General features: G+C 34.4%; 2 protein-coding genes across 12 annotated transcripts; one reads left to right on the top strand and one right to left on the bottom strand.

Moving 5' to 3' along the window:
- Positions 1-2: 2 nt before the first annotated feature.
- LOC128032530 (uncharacterized) lies at positions 3-1,625 on the top strand. The gene is made up of 4 exons (XM_052621135.1): positions 3-20; positions 66-407; positions 512-661; positions 1,473-1,625. Exons 1-4 carry the CDS (start codon positions 3-5, stop codon positions 1,623-1,625), a joined length of 663 nt encoding a protein of 220 aa, XP_052477095.1.
- Positions 1,626-8,289: 6,664 nt separating this feature from the next.
- On the bottom strand, positions 8,290-12,572 carry LOC105798226 (1,4-alpha-glucan-branching enzyme 1, chloroplastic/amyloplastic). Of its 11 annotated transcripts, XR_008188991.1 has the most exons (9): positions 12,392-12,572; positions 12,197-12,258; positions 11,974-12,095; positions 11,796-11,905; positions 10,402-10,712; positions 9,624-9,745; positions 9,361-9,447; positions 8,641-8,770; positions 8,290-8,540 (listed from the first exon to the last, which is right to left on the bottom strand). XR_008188991.1 is itself a non-coding variant. In XM_052621425.1 (8 exons), exons 3-7 carry the CDS (start codon positions 12,086-12,088, stop codon positions 8,644-8,646), a joined length of 561 nt encoding a protein of 186 aa, XP_052477385.1. In that variant the 5' UTR covers positions 12,089-12,095; positions 12,197-12,258; positions 12,392-12,572; the 3' UTR covers positions 8,290-8,540; positions 8,641-8,643. The 11 variants fall into 11 exon arrangements, 4 of the variants coding, with proteins under 4 accessions (XP_052477385.1, XP_052477387.1, XP_052477386.1 ...); XR_008188988.1 differs by lacking the exon at positions 9,361-9,447 and having other exon boundaries at positions 12,392-12,570; XM_052621425.1 differs by lacking the exon at positions 10,402-10,712.
- Positions 12,573-16,133: the final 3,561 nt, after the last annotated feature.

Below are 16,133 nucleotides of genomic sequence, written 5' to 3'. Positions count from 1 at the left end.
AGATGGGCCATGATGAGAAAGTTTGTAGAAACAAAGGCAAGCTGAGACAAAACCAACCTTAACAGCTAAGAGCTGAAGCTCAAGTGGCAGAAGATGGTAGTGACCATGAAGAGCAAGTCTTTGTAGTTTCTTGCTCAGCTGCCAAAGGAAAAGCCACAAAAGGATGGCTGATAGACAGTGGTTGCACAAACCACATGACTCCTAATGCTGCTATCTTCAAGAACATTGACAGAAGCTTCAAAACAATGGTGAAAGTTGGCAATGGACACTCCATCAAAGCTGAAGGCAAAGGAGATGTGTTGATTGACACTCTCACAGGTATCAAACTTGTTTCAAATGTCTTGTTTGTGCCTGAAATTGATAGAAATCTACTCAGTATAGCTCAGTTGCTGAAAAAGGGCTATTTAGTAGTGTTCAAAGGCAAATAATGTCTGATCAGTGATCCAAGTGGATCCAAGCTTATGTCAGTGACTATGGTTGATAGAAGTTTTGTAGTATACTTGAATAAAAGCTCAGACAATGCCACACAGTAGTGTTAGATGAATCCAAGTTGTGGCACAAGAGGCTAGGCCATGTCAACTACAACTCACTAGCTAAACTAACCAAAGAAGACTTGGTTGAAAACTTCACCAATTCTGTTGAGAAGGAAGATGTATGTGAGGTATGCTAGCTAGGAAAACAAGCCAGATTGCCATTTTTTTCAAGCAAGGCCTAGAGAGTTTCTAAAAGGTTGCAGCTAGTCTACAATGATGTATGTGGCCCTATGAAGACATAGTCCTTGAACGGTAGCAGGTATTTCATTCTTTTCATTGATGATTACTCGAGGTATTGTTGGATTTATTTCCTAAAACACAAGTCAGAAGTGGCCTCAGTATTTTGGAAGTTCAAGGCTACAGCAGAAACAGAAATAGGTTGCAAGCTGAAGACATTGAAGTCAGATAATGGGACAGAGTGTACCTCAACAAAGTTTCAGATTTTCTGTGATGAAGAAGACACTAAGCACCAACTCACCAACACCTACACACCTCAATAAAATGGTGTTAGTGAAAAACATAATAGAAATTTGATGGATATGGCAAGATGTCTGTTGTTTGAGAGAAATTTACCTAAAATCTTGTGGGCTGAGGCAGTTAACACTATTGTATATCTTCAAAACAGGCTACCAACTAAGGTATTGGTTCATAAAAATCCATTCGAGGCCTGGTTTGGGTTCAAACCATCACTAGCTCATCTGAGGGTCTTTGGCTGCTTTGCTATGCACATGTCCCAGCAGTAAAAAGAGATAAGTTGGCCAAGAAGGCTCAACCTGGCATCCTAGTGGGCTATAACAGTATTAAGAAAGGCTATAGGGTCTTGGATCCTTCATCCAAAAAAGAATTGTAAGTACGGATGTTGTATTTGATGAAAATTCAAGTTGAAATTGGGATAAAAATGAATCAGATGTTGCTGCTGAAGACCTGGTGACTGATTAGACTGAAGCTGATCAAAATTGTCCTGAAATGGACATTGACCATAAGCTAGTCAGGGGAACCAAATCTTTAAGTGAAATATATGAAAGGGCTGAAGTGGTTGCTATTGAACCAAGCTATTTTGAAGAAGTTGAAGCTCAACAAGGATGGAAATAGGCTATGCTCGATGAAATGAACATGATTCATAAAAACCAGACCTGGGAGCTATTTGCAAGACCAGCCAACAGGAAAGTCATAGGAGTGAAATGGGTGTTTCGAGCCAAACACAATGGTGATGGAACTCTGAACAAGTTGAAGGCAAGAGTAGTAGTGAAGGGATTCAGTCAGAAGTATGATATTGACTACTTTGAGACATTTGCACCAGTGGCTAGGCTTGACACAATTAGGCTGCTAGTTGCTTTGGCTGCACAGAAGCAATGGAAGATGCATCAACTTGATGTAAAGTCAGCTTTCTTCAATAGTTTACTTGAAGAAGAGATTAATGTCGAGCAGCCTGAAGGTTTCAAAGTTGTTGGTGAAGAGGACAAAGTGTACAAACTGAAAAAGGCCTTGTATGGCTTAAAACAAGCACCAAGAGCCTGGTATGACAAAATTGATAGCTACCTAGCTAGCTTGAGGTTCGAGAGAAGCATCAGTGAACCAACCTTGTATGTGAAAAAGAAAGGTAATGCAACACAGCTCATAGTGTCCCTGTATGTTGATGACCGGCTTGTGACAGGAGAGAGTTATGAAACGCTGGCTGATTTTAAAGGCAAAATGGAGAAAAAGTTTGAGATATCTGATTTGGGACAAATGTCCTACTTCCTTGGCATGGAAGTTTTTCAAACTCAATAAGGGATCTTCTTAAGCCAGAAGGTATTTACCTTGAAGATTCTGAACAAATTCTCTATGCTGAACTGCAAGGCAACAAGCACACCAGTTGCTGTTGGAGAAAAACTGTCAAGCCAAATTGATTTTAAGAAGGCTTGTGAATAAACCTATAGGAGTTTGATTGGATGCCTCTTTATTTGACTGCCACAAGGCCAGACATTATGTTTGATGTAAGTTTACTATCTAGATTCATGCATTGCTGCAATGTGAAGCACTTCCAAACTGCCAAAAGAGTTCTCAGATACATCAAAGGCACACTGAGCTTTAGAATGATGTTCACCAAGGCTGAATGCTTGAAGCTACTTGGTTATGCTGATAGTGATTGGGCTGGGTCGATAGATGACATGAAAAGCACCTCAAGGTATCTATTTACCCTTGGTTCAACAATTTTTTGTTGGAGTTCAAAGAAGCAAACTGTTGTTGCTCAATCAACAGCTGAGGCAGAGTATGTAACAGCTGCCAGTGCTGTTAACCAAGTCATTTGGTTAAGAAAGATCATGACAGACTTGAATCTACATCAAAGGGAAGCAATAGAGATCAAATGTGACAACCAGTCTGCTGTTGCAATTGCAAAGAATCCAGTGCTCCATGGAAGGACAAAGAACTTTAAATTTCATTTTGTTAGGGAAATGGAACAAGCTCAAGAGGTGAAACTGATTCATTGTAGTTCTGAGGATCAACTAGCTGATATCCTGACAAAGCCCCTTAGTGTATCAAGGTTCGAGTATTTGAGAATAAGATTGAGAGTTTGCAACATGCAAGCCAAGGAGGAGTGTTGAAGCTGGCCTGCATGCTGACAAGAAGCAATGTAAACCGCCTGAAGCAAACAAATTGCAAATTGAAGTTCATGTCATTGATTTATTTTGGTTACTTTAAGTGTTTGTTTTGTTACTTAGTTTGATTAGAACTAAGCTGTCAATGTACTTGATGTTATTAGGTAATATTTGAGCTAATAAATCAGCTTTGCAAAGTGTACAAGTTAAGTTTAACAAGTTTCAATGTACTTAGTGGTAGTAGGTAGTGTTTAGGTAATTGTTTTGTTTCTCTTTGACCAGCTTATGTCTGGTATATATATTGGCATTATGCCATTTTTTTAAGTTAATGAAAAATTCATCAAAGAATTCATCATCCAATATACTCTCTTATTCATTGCTTTGTTTTGTTCTTTAAGCTGAAATTCTGTCTTGTTTTCACAGCAAGTATCGAGCCTTCAAGCACAAGAAATTGCTTGTTTCATTCATTCTTGTTCATTGTTCCAACATTTCTATAGGTTATGATAATGGTGTATATCAGTGATTTCCAGCCTGATAATAACTTAATCCAATTTAAACAAGTTCATTACTTTGGAAGTCAAGGTCTTCCTTGTATCTTTTGGTTTGAGCCAAGTCGATACGGCTTGCCATGAGAATTTTTTGCAAGAAGATCATTCCTAGAGACACCCCTAAAAGGTGGTGGGCCAAAGTGAAGTCAAAACTCCTTCACTGATTATATTGTCGACAGTGTAAGTAAACTTGTTCATACACTTTTATAGTCATTGATTTCAAATTTGGTCATTTTAAAATCAGGGTATTAATGGCATTTTTATTAAAGCAAGAAATTGCATCATAAATCTTTTATAGTTTGTCTATTACATTTACTGCTAGTATTATCAACTAAGCGGTTGAATTATGCTTTGGTGTTTTGTATGAGCTGCCAGGCTGAAGTTGGGATTCTCCTCCATCCTAATTCGTTCAAGTTGATTGGTAATTAAATAGGATTTAATGCTCTTTCAGGTACACAATTAAATTTTGTCTATATTTTTAACTCGGATCACATTGTAAATTACATTTGAAATCATATCTTTTAATTATTTAAAATTGATGCCTTGAAAAATACTTGAGGACCAAAACAAGGTATAAAACAAGTAATAACCATTTCCACAAGCAGGAAAGGAAATAGAAAAAATTCCCAAAATCAATCTACCACTATTGACTTGAAAGTTCAAAGTCTTTGGTAACCTTTATCTAACATTTGCCTATATGTTTGTAAAAATGGGTCCAGAAAAAGCAACGGTATAAAGAAGTAGCCCCAACTTCACTTGACCAAACTATTTCCTTGCTATTTCGTTTACAGAAAGAAAAGGGTGAATTAAAAGAATAGTGACCCAATTACTCAGTTCATTCTATTTTGGTTACTTAAGTATTATTTTTTTTTTCTGTTTTAGTTATTTATAATTTTAAAATTAAATATTCCAAAAAATATATTTTTTTTATATTTTGAAATGGGAATAGATTATATCTTGAAAAAAATATTTAGTACATATTAAACAAAACATAGCTACTGCACTGGTTGAGCTTTAAAACTTCTCTGCTGTTGCATTGCAGGCCAAAGTTCAACAAAATAGAACAAGGGTAGTGAAATGAACAGATGAGGGCATCTTTGAGCTTATTTCTGTAGGTTATGATAATGGTGTATGTCAGTGATTTCCAGCCTAATAATAACTTAATCCAATTTAAACAAGTTCATTACTTTGGAAGTCAAGGTCTTCCTTGTATCTTTTGGTTTGAGCACAGTCGATACGGCTTGCCATGAGAATTTTTTGCATGAAGATCATTCCAAGAGACACCCCCAAAAGGTGGTGGGCCAAAGTGAAGTCAAAACTCCTTTACTGATTGTATTGTCGACTGTGTAAGTAAACTTGTTCATACACTTTTATAGTCATTGATTTCAAATTTGGTCATTTTAAAATCAAGAAATTGCATCATAAATCTTTTATAGTTTGTCTATTACATTTACTGCTAGTATTTCCTCCTTCCAAATTCGATCAAGTTGATTGGTAATTTAAATAAGGTTTGATGCTATTCCAGTTCGGCAATTAAAGTTAGTAAAACGTTGCTTCTGTATTCTAATACACCTGTAAATTACATTTGAAATCCATTGATGCCTTGGAAAATACTTGACGACCAAAACAACTTATAAAACAAGTAAACCATTTCCACAAGTAGAAAGGCAAATAGAAAAAATTCCCAAAATCAATCTACCAGTATTCACTTGAAAGTTCAAAGTCTTTGTTATCCTTTATTTAACATTTGCCTACATGTTTATAAAAAAGCAATGCTATAAAGAAGTGGCCCCAACTTTATTTGACAAAACTATTTCCTCGCTATTTCATTTTCAAAAAGAAAAGGGTAAAGTAAAAAATTAGTTCATTCTATTTTGGTCATCCAAGTGTTAATTTTTTTCCATTTTAGTCAATCTTCCGTTGGTTGCCTAACAAAAGTCTAATGTGAGCTTTATTTTATTGGCCTAATACCAAATTGAGCGCTCCAATGTTTACAAATTCTATCAATTTGATCTTAAATCTAAAAAATTAAAAAATTTAACCTTCAATATTTACAAGATTTGTCATTTTATTCCTAATTATAAAATTACAAAAAAAAAATTATTTGAAATTATAGTATAACATGGGCAATGTTATGTGCTACATCGAAGGAATTGGTAATTGTAACACCCTATGCCCGACCCGATCACCGGATCAGGTACTGGATGTCACAAACAAACCGTAATATTTAATTACTTCTAAATTTATTTCGTTAAAGACTCAGACAACGCCAAATTGTAGAATCATATTTATCAAACAAATTTATTCTGATTCCTTGATTAAACAACATGTTTAAAAAAATTATTTTAAATAAATTCCCTTTTATATAAGTACTAAATTTTTACAATCAATTAGCCCTGCTAAGCCTGTAAATATACACATACTACAACTTTAAACTAAAATCAAAACAATGCACTTAACTAATCCCTCGTGGTGTAGCCTCTTAGGGTGCCCCTCTATATGCATGATACAATCATGACACTATTTGCATATGACTTGGAAGTGTATGAATTGATCCATCCACACAATTATTAAGTCATTCATTGACCCTACATTCAAGGTAAAACACACGTAAATTCACATACTTAGTGAGAGTCTATACTATAGTGTTTGCAAATGACTTGAAGTTGAATAAATAAATGACTGATACACATAATTTATCTCCCTATTTATTTTAGGAGGTTCTATAGTTAATTTGGCAACGACGACGCCATACGCTCTTCTCAAAGGAAATTGGCATTGAATCACTTGTTTTACTCTTACTACTGTTCTCTTGTGTTCATTAAGCTAACCATTGGCGGATGTATCCATTGACTTAGTCATAAGTGTGATATCCTAAATAACACTTTCCTTTAGGACTTGACCTGATCAACTTAATTTCAAACTTCATTTTTTCCTTTTCCTTTTTGACTCAAAAACAACAATTATATACACAATTTTTGTATAGATTGACAACTATCATTGGTGGATTAGTAGATATCTCGCCACAATTACAGATATATACCCTAACCTATTTATTCCATATTGAACTTAATATAGGCTTTCTGTATAACCCTAACAATTATGTTCTTGTGACTTAGCCTGTGCACAAACCCTTCTTTTAAGAAAGACCTCTTTAATTATATCCTCAATTGCAGCCTAGAATTTGAATTTTGACTGATATACAAGTACCCTTTTCTTAGTGGTATCATAATTGTAAGTTAGTCTCATAGGATTTCCTACATCAGACCATTCTTACTAAGATCATCATGTCAGGTTGCTCGATGTGCGAGTCATACAATGACTTCCTCTTTTTATACCCTGACAAGCTTCCTGGTTCACTGTCCTGGCGAACTTCATTTCGCCATAGTGTTACCTATTCACCACTGGATCATGCCATGGCTAACCATAGACTTTTGATTCCAAAGAATCAGTAAACCCCTTTCAAGGTGTTGCCTGAAAGGACCAGTAGATAACCGTCAACATGATGTCGCCCCGATGGACCAATAGTTATCCATTCCACGATGCCCTCGAACTCCCTCGTATTCCCTATCAATCTGCCTATTCCTTCGTTCCGCCAAATTCCTATCTTCGCTAACCCGTTAAAATGACTCCCTTCATAGTCCACATTTTATAATCATACAAATCATGCAAGACATTATACTCATTACTATAACATGTAATATGCCACTTATCAATACATCAATTCACAGCCATTTGGCAACCAGAGAATATTCTTACAATCGTATACATATTTATACAATGCTTTGCATGCAAAACATACTCAATCACCATATTCATACATAACCATGGAATTTAAGTTGAACTCAGAACTAACATTCGAGTGGAATATTCAAGTAGCAAACAACCAAAATGGAGTATAGAAACTCACCTTAAATCTTTTGTCCTCGCCAGCTTAGCTTGTCCCACTACACCAAAACAGGCTTTTAGCGGCGCTTTTTTAGGCCTTTAGCGGCGCTTTTTAGCGCCGCTAAAAGTATTTGCGATGCTTCAAGAAGCGCTAGAAAAAATGCCGCTAAAGAACGCGTCGCTAACTTTAGCGGCATTTTTTTCTAAAACGTCGCTAAAGACCAAGACCTTTAACGGCGCTTTTCCCACAAACGCCGCTAAAGACCAAGACCTTTAGCGGCGCTTTTCCCACAAACGTCGCTAAAGACCATGACCTTTAGCAGCACTTTTACCACAAATGCCGCTAAAGACCAAGACCTTTAGCGGCGCTTTTTCCAGAAACACCGCTAAAGACCATGACCTTTAGCAGCCCTTTTCCCACAAACACCACTAAAGATCATAACTTTTAGCGGCGCTTTTCCCACAAACGCCGCTAAAGATCACGACCGTTAGCGGCACTTTTCCCACAAATGCCGCTATATATCAGACCTTTAGCGGCGCTTTTCACACAAACGCCGCTAAAAACATATCTTTAAAAAAATTTTAAATAATATTTATTTCTATGATAAATATTAAATTATGTTTTAAAGATAAATAAAAATATTATTTAAATTAAATTTTTACTAAAATTTTAACTTTAAAACTAAATATAAAATTAATGAATTTAAATTTAAAATTTAAAATAATAAATTAATAACACAATTAAAATCCAAATGTTAGAACTCTTAAGTAAAAATAAAATTTAAAATCAAAACTAAAATAAATAATACATATGCTAAGTAATAGAACATACAATGCATTTTCTTAATCAAGTAAATCTTGGTAATAAAAGATATAATACATTTACTTAAGGAAATCTTATACATCATTGAAGTCACACCATCAAATTTGTACCCATCAAACTTATACTCCTCCAGCCACCATCTTGCATTTGAAAGAAGATACCTCAGTACCTAAAGCAACAATTAAGAAATAATATTTACAACTGGAAGGGAGGAAGCCAAATCTTTAAACAAGCTATTCATTAAGAAATGTTTAGGTAGAAGTACATACTTCTCAACTTCCATAATTAAAAAGACGAGAATCCCACACCGAGTGGTGACCCCTTGACCCTGTGTGGAAGTAATGACCATCAGTTCCATCAAACATGTTCAGCCCATCTAACATATTATTGGAAGCATAGCTGTATTCATAAAACATCATTCAGATACACAGGTAGATAAGAAAATAAAATTAGCAACTTAACTATAGAATAAAAATGAACGGGGATATAGCAAATAAATGCTTTCACAACAAGCTGGTCGTGAACAACGGGATATAGCAAATAAATGCTTTCACAACAAGCTGGTCGTGAACAATCATACTAGAAATTTTATAGTATTCTAGTCATTTATATATTCTCAATCAATTACGACTTTGCTTCTCTCTTTTAGATTTATTTTTTAGGAAGCAAAAATCAACTAGAGAAACGGAGTAAAAGTGACAACTAATAAGAGCCTAAATTCTCATGGCCATATTTGCATCAAGTCTACTGGAAAAATGAGCATAAAGCCAAAGCAGGAAAAGAATAAGAGTTCAAGTTCTCATTTCCTGTACAAACAATCCAGGAAATTTTGTTTGCACAAAAAATCTAACAACAAACACAAAAGAGTTTAAGTTTTCATTTTATTTACAAAACAATCAGGGAAAATGTTTGCACAAAAAGTATAACATCAAATATAGCTGAAGGGCATGTTTTTAGAAATTATATTCTCCTGCAGACATAACTATTACCTGTGCACAATATCTATAAGAACAAGTATACCCAACTCATGAGCCTTATCTATCAGTGACTTGAGGTCATCAAGGGTTCCAAAACGACTACTAGGTGCAAAGAAGTTTGTCACATGGTACATGTAAAATATTAAATGCAACTTGTTATAAGCAGAAAAGTGTGTCTACTTATATCTGCCATATAGCAGTTAGTACAAGTTTACAAACTTTCAAACATACACAGAAACAAATAGATTGAGCTAATATTACAATGGAGGTAATACCCGAAGCTAGCATAATATGAGTGCTCTTGAATAGCCATGATCTGAACAGCATTGTACCCAAGTCTTTTAATACGGGGAAGAACATCATCTCTAAAGTTGGCGTATGTGTTAATCATTGGCTCCTACATCAGAGAGTTGATAATACTAAGAGAATTGTAACAAAGAAAATAAAGATCAAAGGTGCTCGTGGGACAATTTTTCTTTGAATGACAGAATGCATGATCATTAAGTTTTACCATGTTAGTCGTATTCTATACAAGTATGTTAGTCATATTCTATACAAGCATGTTAGTCTTACATTATATGCAAATGCCATTATCCACAGTGAGACCGAACATAAGGCTAAAATGTTTATTGTCAAAACACATTTTTGAATGAGTAAATATTGTTGATTATATAGCAAAAGACAACCTCTGTTAACCACATACAGAACAGAAAGCAATGGTGTGAGCAATGAGCATATACATGGAAATCAAAGTTTCTTCGCTGTCCTAGAGACACATAACAAGTTTCCCCTGTTTTCAAGACATCAACCAAACAAAAGACAACTTGGGAAAGTATGGTAGCTTTTGCAACACATTCTTGAATAAGAAAATCTTGTTGAACATAGCAAAAGATCTCAAGTTCTTCGAAAAACAGTTCCGACAAATCCCAAGATACTACAGATGTTATTTCAGATAACCAATGTTAAAGACATGGAACTCAAAGGCAAGATCTTTCTCTTATTTGTCCAAGAAAACACATTCAAGCTAACAAAAACATCAGTTCCTATACTTACTATTCTTTAAGTTTGTCTTGCTCATATTTCCTTAAGTTTTTCTTGCGTTCTTCAATAGAAATAAGTTTTTCTTGCGTTCTTCAGTAGAAACCCTCTGGCGCTCTAGTCAAGGTGTGAGAAACCATTTCAGATCCACCAGATGAGACCCAGTCTTGCATTTTCATATTTACTTCTTGTAGCTGTTTTAGTAGTCGGTCAATACCAGATTCATTATCATTCTCTTCCAAGTCATTTTTTGTCGAAGCCTTACTGGAGACCAACTTACGATATAAATTCATTTGCTCATCCAACTAAACTTCGAGTTTCCTTGCCTGCGATAACAGTTCATTTTCTCCTTATAGAACTTTTTAAAAAAAGTCTATTACAATTTTCAACAAGAAGACTTATCCGCAACCATTAAGGACGATATGTGATTTTATGTGGGACAACCACTCGAGCAATTTCAGTCTAAAATTAAATTCAGTCAGCAAGTTAGAGGAGAAATAACAGCTACATATGTGGTTCCTTTAAATTTTGACACGGTTCAAATTCTTAAAGAAAGATAACAATTTTCAATTTTGCTATATCCTTGCAGACTAGGAACCTAATGATTTTCAGGCAAGCCTTCACACCCACCATCAAATTTCAAATGGAACTTTACATCAAAATATGAACTTACGCAGAAAAGTTATCCATTTATATATTTTTTTATAAAATCCCGTTTACCTTATTCAGGGAAGGCAATCAATTAACTCTTATCAGCCATCACTCTGATCTACACCAGTTAATATAGCAAACTAATCGAACACTGATATCATCATATTTAACTAAACGACGCCATTAGTACCTCGAATTCTAGTTGCCAGCAAGTAAATTGACACAAGGTTAAATTAGATTTAGTTTTATTATATTGCGATACCAACCACACAGAAAATCCAGAAGATAAAGTAAATATTTTAACAAAGAAATACAACATTTGTCTTCATCAATTGCTATAGGAAACTTCCAGCATTTCCTCCTCACAGGTAAACTCCCATTCTCAGCAGAAAAGATAAATTTGAAAAAAAAAACTTCATCTATTTATTATTAGAGATGAAACTAGATTCAGAGACACCATAGGTCGGACCATTCATTTAGAGCAAAAATATGCGAAGGAAAGACAAAACAGAAACACATGAAACCTAGGTTAACTGGTGTCAGATATGAGTATGTGTTGAACAATAAATCTTGGCTAAATCTCTAATTAGTATAAACGATGGAAATGATAGATCATTTAAGCTATGATATGCTTGTTTTCAAGTAAAAACATCAGCATCACTTAAAAATAACAGATATATTGGACTCTATCTTCCATATAATAGATGCAATTAAATAACAGTAAGCCAAGAGAAAAAGGGTAGGACAAAGAGACTTACAAATTTTAGAAGCCTAACAAAAAAAAAACTTAGAATGCTTTCTGAGAGGTTTTCTATCCAAATATTGCTTCCCAAACCAAAGGTGAAAAAGTACCGAAGATTCAAAGAGGCTGTGAAATTCACGACTTTCATTAAAATTTCATACTAATTTCTATTGTATAGATGTTCAGAATACTACCTTGTGGTTTAGGCTGTGAAACTGGTTGCGAAACAGGACGCTTCTGAGCTGTCTGAATATTTGCCAAGGCTGGAGCTTGATCAGAAGCTTTGCCTTTAAGAGTTAAGGAACTCATGGCCCATCTGCAAGGTTAGAATTTTAGCAGTCAAATAATAAGGAAAAAAATTAACGAAAAGCAAAACGAAGTTAAGGAAAAATAGTAAAAGGATGGATTAAGGATTACGTCTAGGAAAGGGATGAGCTCAGCGACTGACGACGGGGGTTTGACAAGCCTGTTTCCAGCCTCTATTTTCTCAGCAACCAAGCAGATAATCATTCAAAAACAGAAAATAAAAGAAAGAAAGCGAGACAAGTAACAGTAACGATATATGAATCAGCACAGAACAAATTAAATTACTAAAAGAGAAGATGAAATTACCAGAGAGCGAACGAAAAAGAGACAAAGAATCAAAGATCTTTGCTGAGAGGGAGAAAGAAGATCCGAGAAAAAGAAAAAAAGAGGCGAAAGAAATGAGTTTGAAAAGGGAAGAAGAGGCGAAAGAAAAAATTAGCGGTTTCAGCCAGGAAATTTTGGGATAAAAGGGCACGAATTTTTTAAAATGAAATGACTTTTTTGCGGTGTTTTTATTAAAATATGTATTAATTTATTTATGTTTAAAATTTTAATAAATGAAAAAATATATAATTAATATATATTAAATTAATAATAATACGAGCGGTCTGGATTTGAGTTAGCTATATAAAATAAAGACAAATTTAGGTAAAAATTAAAACTCGTATTTCAAGTTAAGCTAGACTTGAAAAAATATAATGCATGCTAATAGAATACATAGGTCCGACAACACGCAACTCATGATCTTTTCAAGTTAGGTTTTAGTTAAAATTAATTTTTAATAGAGTTAATTACACCATACATCCCTAAACTACAATTTTCATTTTAAATTGGTTCCCAAGTCTTTAAAATATTCTAATTACATCCTTAAACTAAAGAGGTTATATCAATATGGTCCCTCCATTACTAAAATCATTAATTTAATAGTTAAATGAGACATCAAGCCTTAAGTGGCATAGTTTAAAATGAATTTTTTGTTAAATATTGTAAAAAATCTTATTAAAAAAGGGATATCCTCGAGCGTAATAAGAATGAATATTAACCTCAGTACTTATTAAAACGTTAGAAACTATTTAATGTCAAATTCTTTGAAAATATTTAAAACTCAAGATTATTGTTTTATTATTCCTCAACAAATATAATGTTGCTTTAACTGCTTTAAATACACCGATACGATTTTGAAGAACCAAATTAATATTATCTATTTTACAATTATATAAGAAATTAATTAATATATAAATTAGAGTACACAACTAGTTTATCTAAACCCTAAACTATAAACCTAAACCCTAAAATCCTAAACCCTTAACACATAACCTCTAAACCTTAAACCCCAGCCTTTAAATCATAAACCATAAATCATAACCCTAAACCCCATAATCCATAAACCTTAAAATAGTAACTCTCCTAAACCTTAAACTCTAAATCATATAACTTAAACCAAAACCTTTACCTATAGTGATAATTAATTCAATATTTTAAAATTAATACTATCTCTTTTACGATTATATAAGAAATTATTTAATATGTAAATAAAAAACACTCAGTAATGTACCCAAAAAACTTTAAAATTATTTTAAATAACAATATTTTCATTTTTCCATTTTTAACAAATATTTTTCTATGTTTTTTATTTCAAATTATTTCTACGTGTCATTATTTTTTTATGAAGATTTTGAATATTTAATTAAAAATAATTTGAGTTTGAATTAATATAAATAAACCAATTAAATAATAAACAGAGCTAAAATAGAGCATTAGCAGCGCTTCTTCAAAAACGCCGCTAAAGCCCTGAGCATTAGCGGCGCTTTTCCAAAAACGCCGCTAAAGACCCTAGCATTAGCGGCGCTTTTCTAAAAACACTTCTAAAGACCCGAGCATTAGCGGTGCTTTTCCAAAAACGCCGCTATAGACCCGAGCATTAGCGGTGCTTTTCCAAAAACGCCGCTAAAGCCCTGAGCATTAGCGACGCTTTTTCAAAAACGCCGCTAAAGACCCGAGAATTAGCGGCACTTTTTAAAAAACGCCACTAAAGCCTTGAAAACTCAGAAAATGACGTCGTTGGGCTTAGGTTTTTTGCGGCGCTTATTAGAAAACGCCGCTAATGCTCATTTTTAGCGGCATTTTTCAGAAAGCGCCGCTAGTACTCGATCTTTAGCGGCGTTTTTTAAAGCGCCGCTAATGATTGATTTTTAGTGGTGTTTTTTATCCAAACGCCACTAAAAATACCGCTAAAAGTCTGTTTTGGTGTAGTGTCCAAACGTCAAAGCCTCCTTCATCCTAATAGCTACGCATGACACCCATATATTTCGATTAAAATAAAGGTGTTCAAACCTTAAAACCTCGAATCCATTATTATATAGACGCTTTTTAAGAATCATTTCTTCTCTTTTCCTCTAATTCACAAGTACAAAGAGACTTAAAAGCTTACCAACTTACTGGATCCTCTACTTTTTATACTCGAGTCTCATATTTACCACCTCATGCAAAGCTTTCTTTAACTTTCTGTTCTTTGGAGCAACCAAAGAAGATGATGCAGATGAGAAAATAATATAAATGAAAATTGAAAAGAATTTCCTCTGCTGATTAAGGCTTCTCACTTAAATAGTAACCCTTATCGCACAGTCACCAAAACCCCTATTAAGCCATCAATCGACAATCATTTTATCTCCCACTAAGGAACCAGTTGGTTTTATCCTAATTGAACAAGAATTGAAACTCAATTAATTACTAAGTAGCCACAAATATTTTCAAGTTTTCTAGTAGAGCCCATCGATTTACTATTTTATTCAATTAACTCCCAAGCCCTCCCAAAATTTGGACTTATCGAAAATCAGGTGTAACAACTCCCCACCCTAAAAAATGTTTTGTCATTAAAATTTCTTCTCGTGAGAAAAATCCAGAAGCAAACTCAGAGCAATTCTTATTTCCTACTATATTATTGTTCTATTCTTGATTATGTAGCAATGTTTGCACTTTCATAGACTCTCCCAATCCTACTCCACTCAAACGGTGGATTCGTCCATACTCAACTTGAAGCTAAAGGCTTATATTCTACCTAGATCATAGTTATTTTGGCAAAAATACCCCGACTTAAATTTCGAATCAGGGAGTCATCCAACATGACACTGCTTGGTAAACTTTTTATTAGCAAAGGCTAATTAGCGGATACTTGATTGGTAGCTTGCCGTGGCAGATTTTCTCGCTCTTTCTGCATACCTAATGGTTTAAGAAAAAACCTTCCTTGGATCAATAGCTATCTGTTGCATATTTGAAGACCTGAATAGTTTATTTCATTTTGAAATCCAAGCTTCTCTTGGAAATTTGGTTATTTAAATTTAGACATAAAGGAAAGCAAATCCTTTTATCAAAAATTAAATTTCCCCTAAATTCCTTGTCGTTTAAGTTTCTTTTTTAACCTTAGGTCTCCTTTCTCCATTTTTTTTCTTCTTCCCCCGATTCTGTCATTACAGTTATTCTTCCTTTGTAAGCATTTCCCTACTTTCAGGAAATCCTTCATTCCTCTTTACCTACTTCTTACTTCCATATTAGCATGTCTGAGATTGTACCAGCGTCAAGAGGGAAGGCTAGGGGTTATGAACACCATAGCCAAAGGCGTCACTGGAGAAGCTCTACAGTTGCAAGCGATAATGATCCACAATCTTAAAAGAATAGTACTTATGCAATAAATTGAGGTTATATTGGGGTGATTGAATTGAAATGGTCAAATGGATTATTTTAGTATGTGTTTGGGATGCTTTGGTGTAGGTAAAGTTGTGTATTTGTGCACAAAAATAAGCAAGTTTGGGACAAAGCTCGAAATAGGTATCAAATGGTTCAAATTTTGCCAAAAATAGAGTCTTCCTCCTGAAAACTATGCTTCCTCGTCGCAATACCGACCGACAATATGTGACGTCACAACGTCGAGTGGTCTAACATCGTGACATGAAAAACTATTTGGCAACGTCACGACGTGGAAGTGATGACATCATGATGTCATTCTTGAAGTTTTGAAACTTTGCAATTTGGTTATATTTCGTGGTCGGGC

This window comes from Gossypium raimondii, chromosome 9 (genome assembly GCF_025698545.1).
Source record: "Gossypium raimondii isolate GPD5lz chromosome 9, ASM2569854v1, whole genome shotgun sequence".
Classification (NCBI taxonomy): Eukaryota; Viridiplantae; Streptophyta; class Magnoliopsida; order Malvales; family Malvaceae; genus Gossypium; species Gossypium raimondii.
Note: the sequence above shows the minus strand (reverse complement) of the source record. Positions and strands in the feature narration are given on the sequence as shown.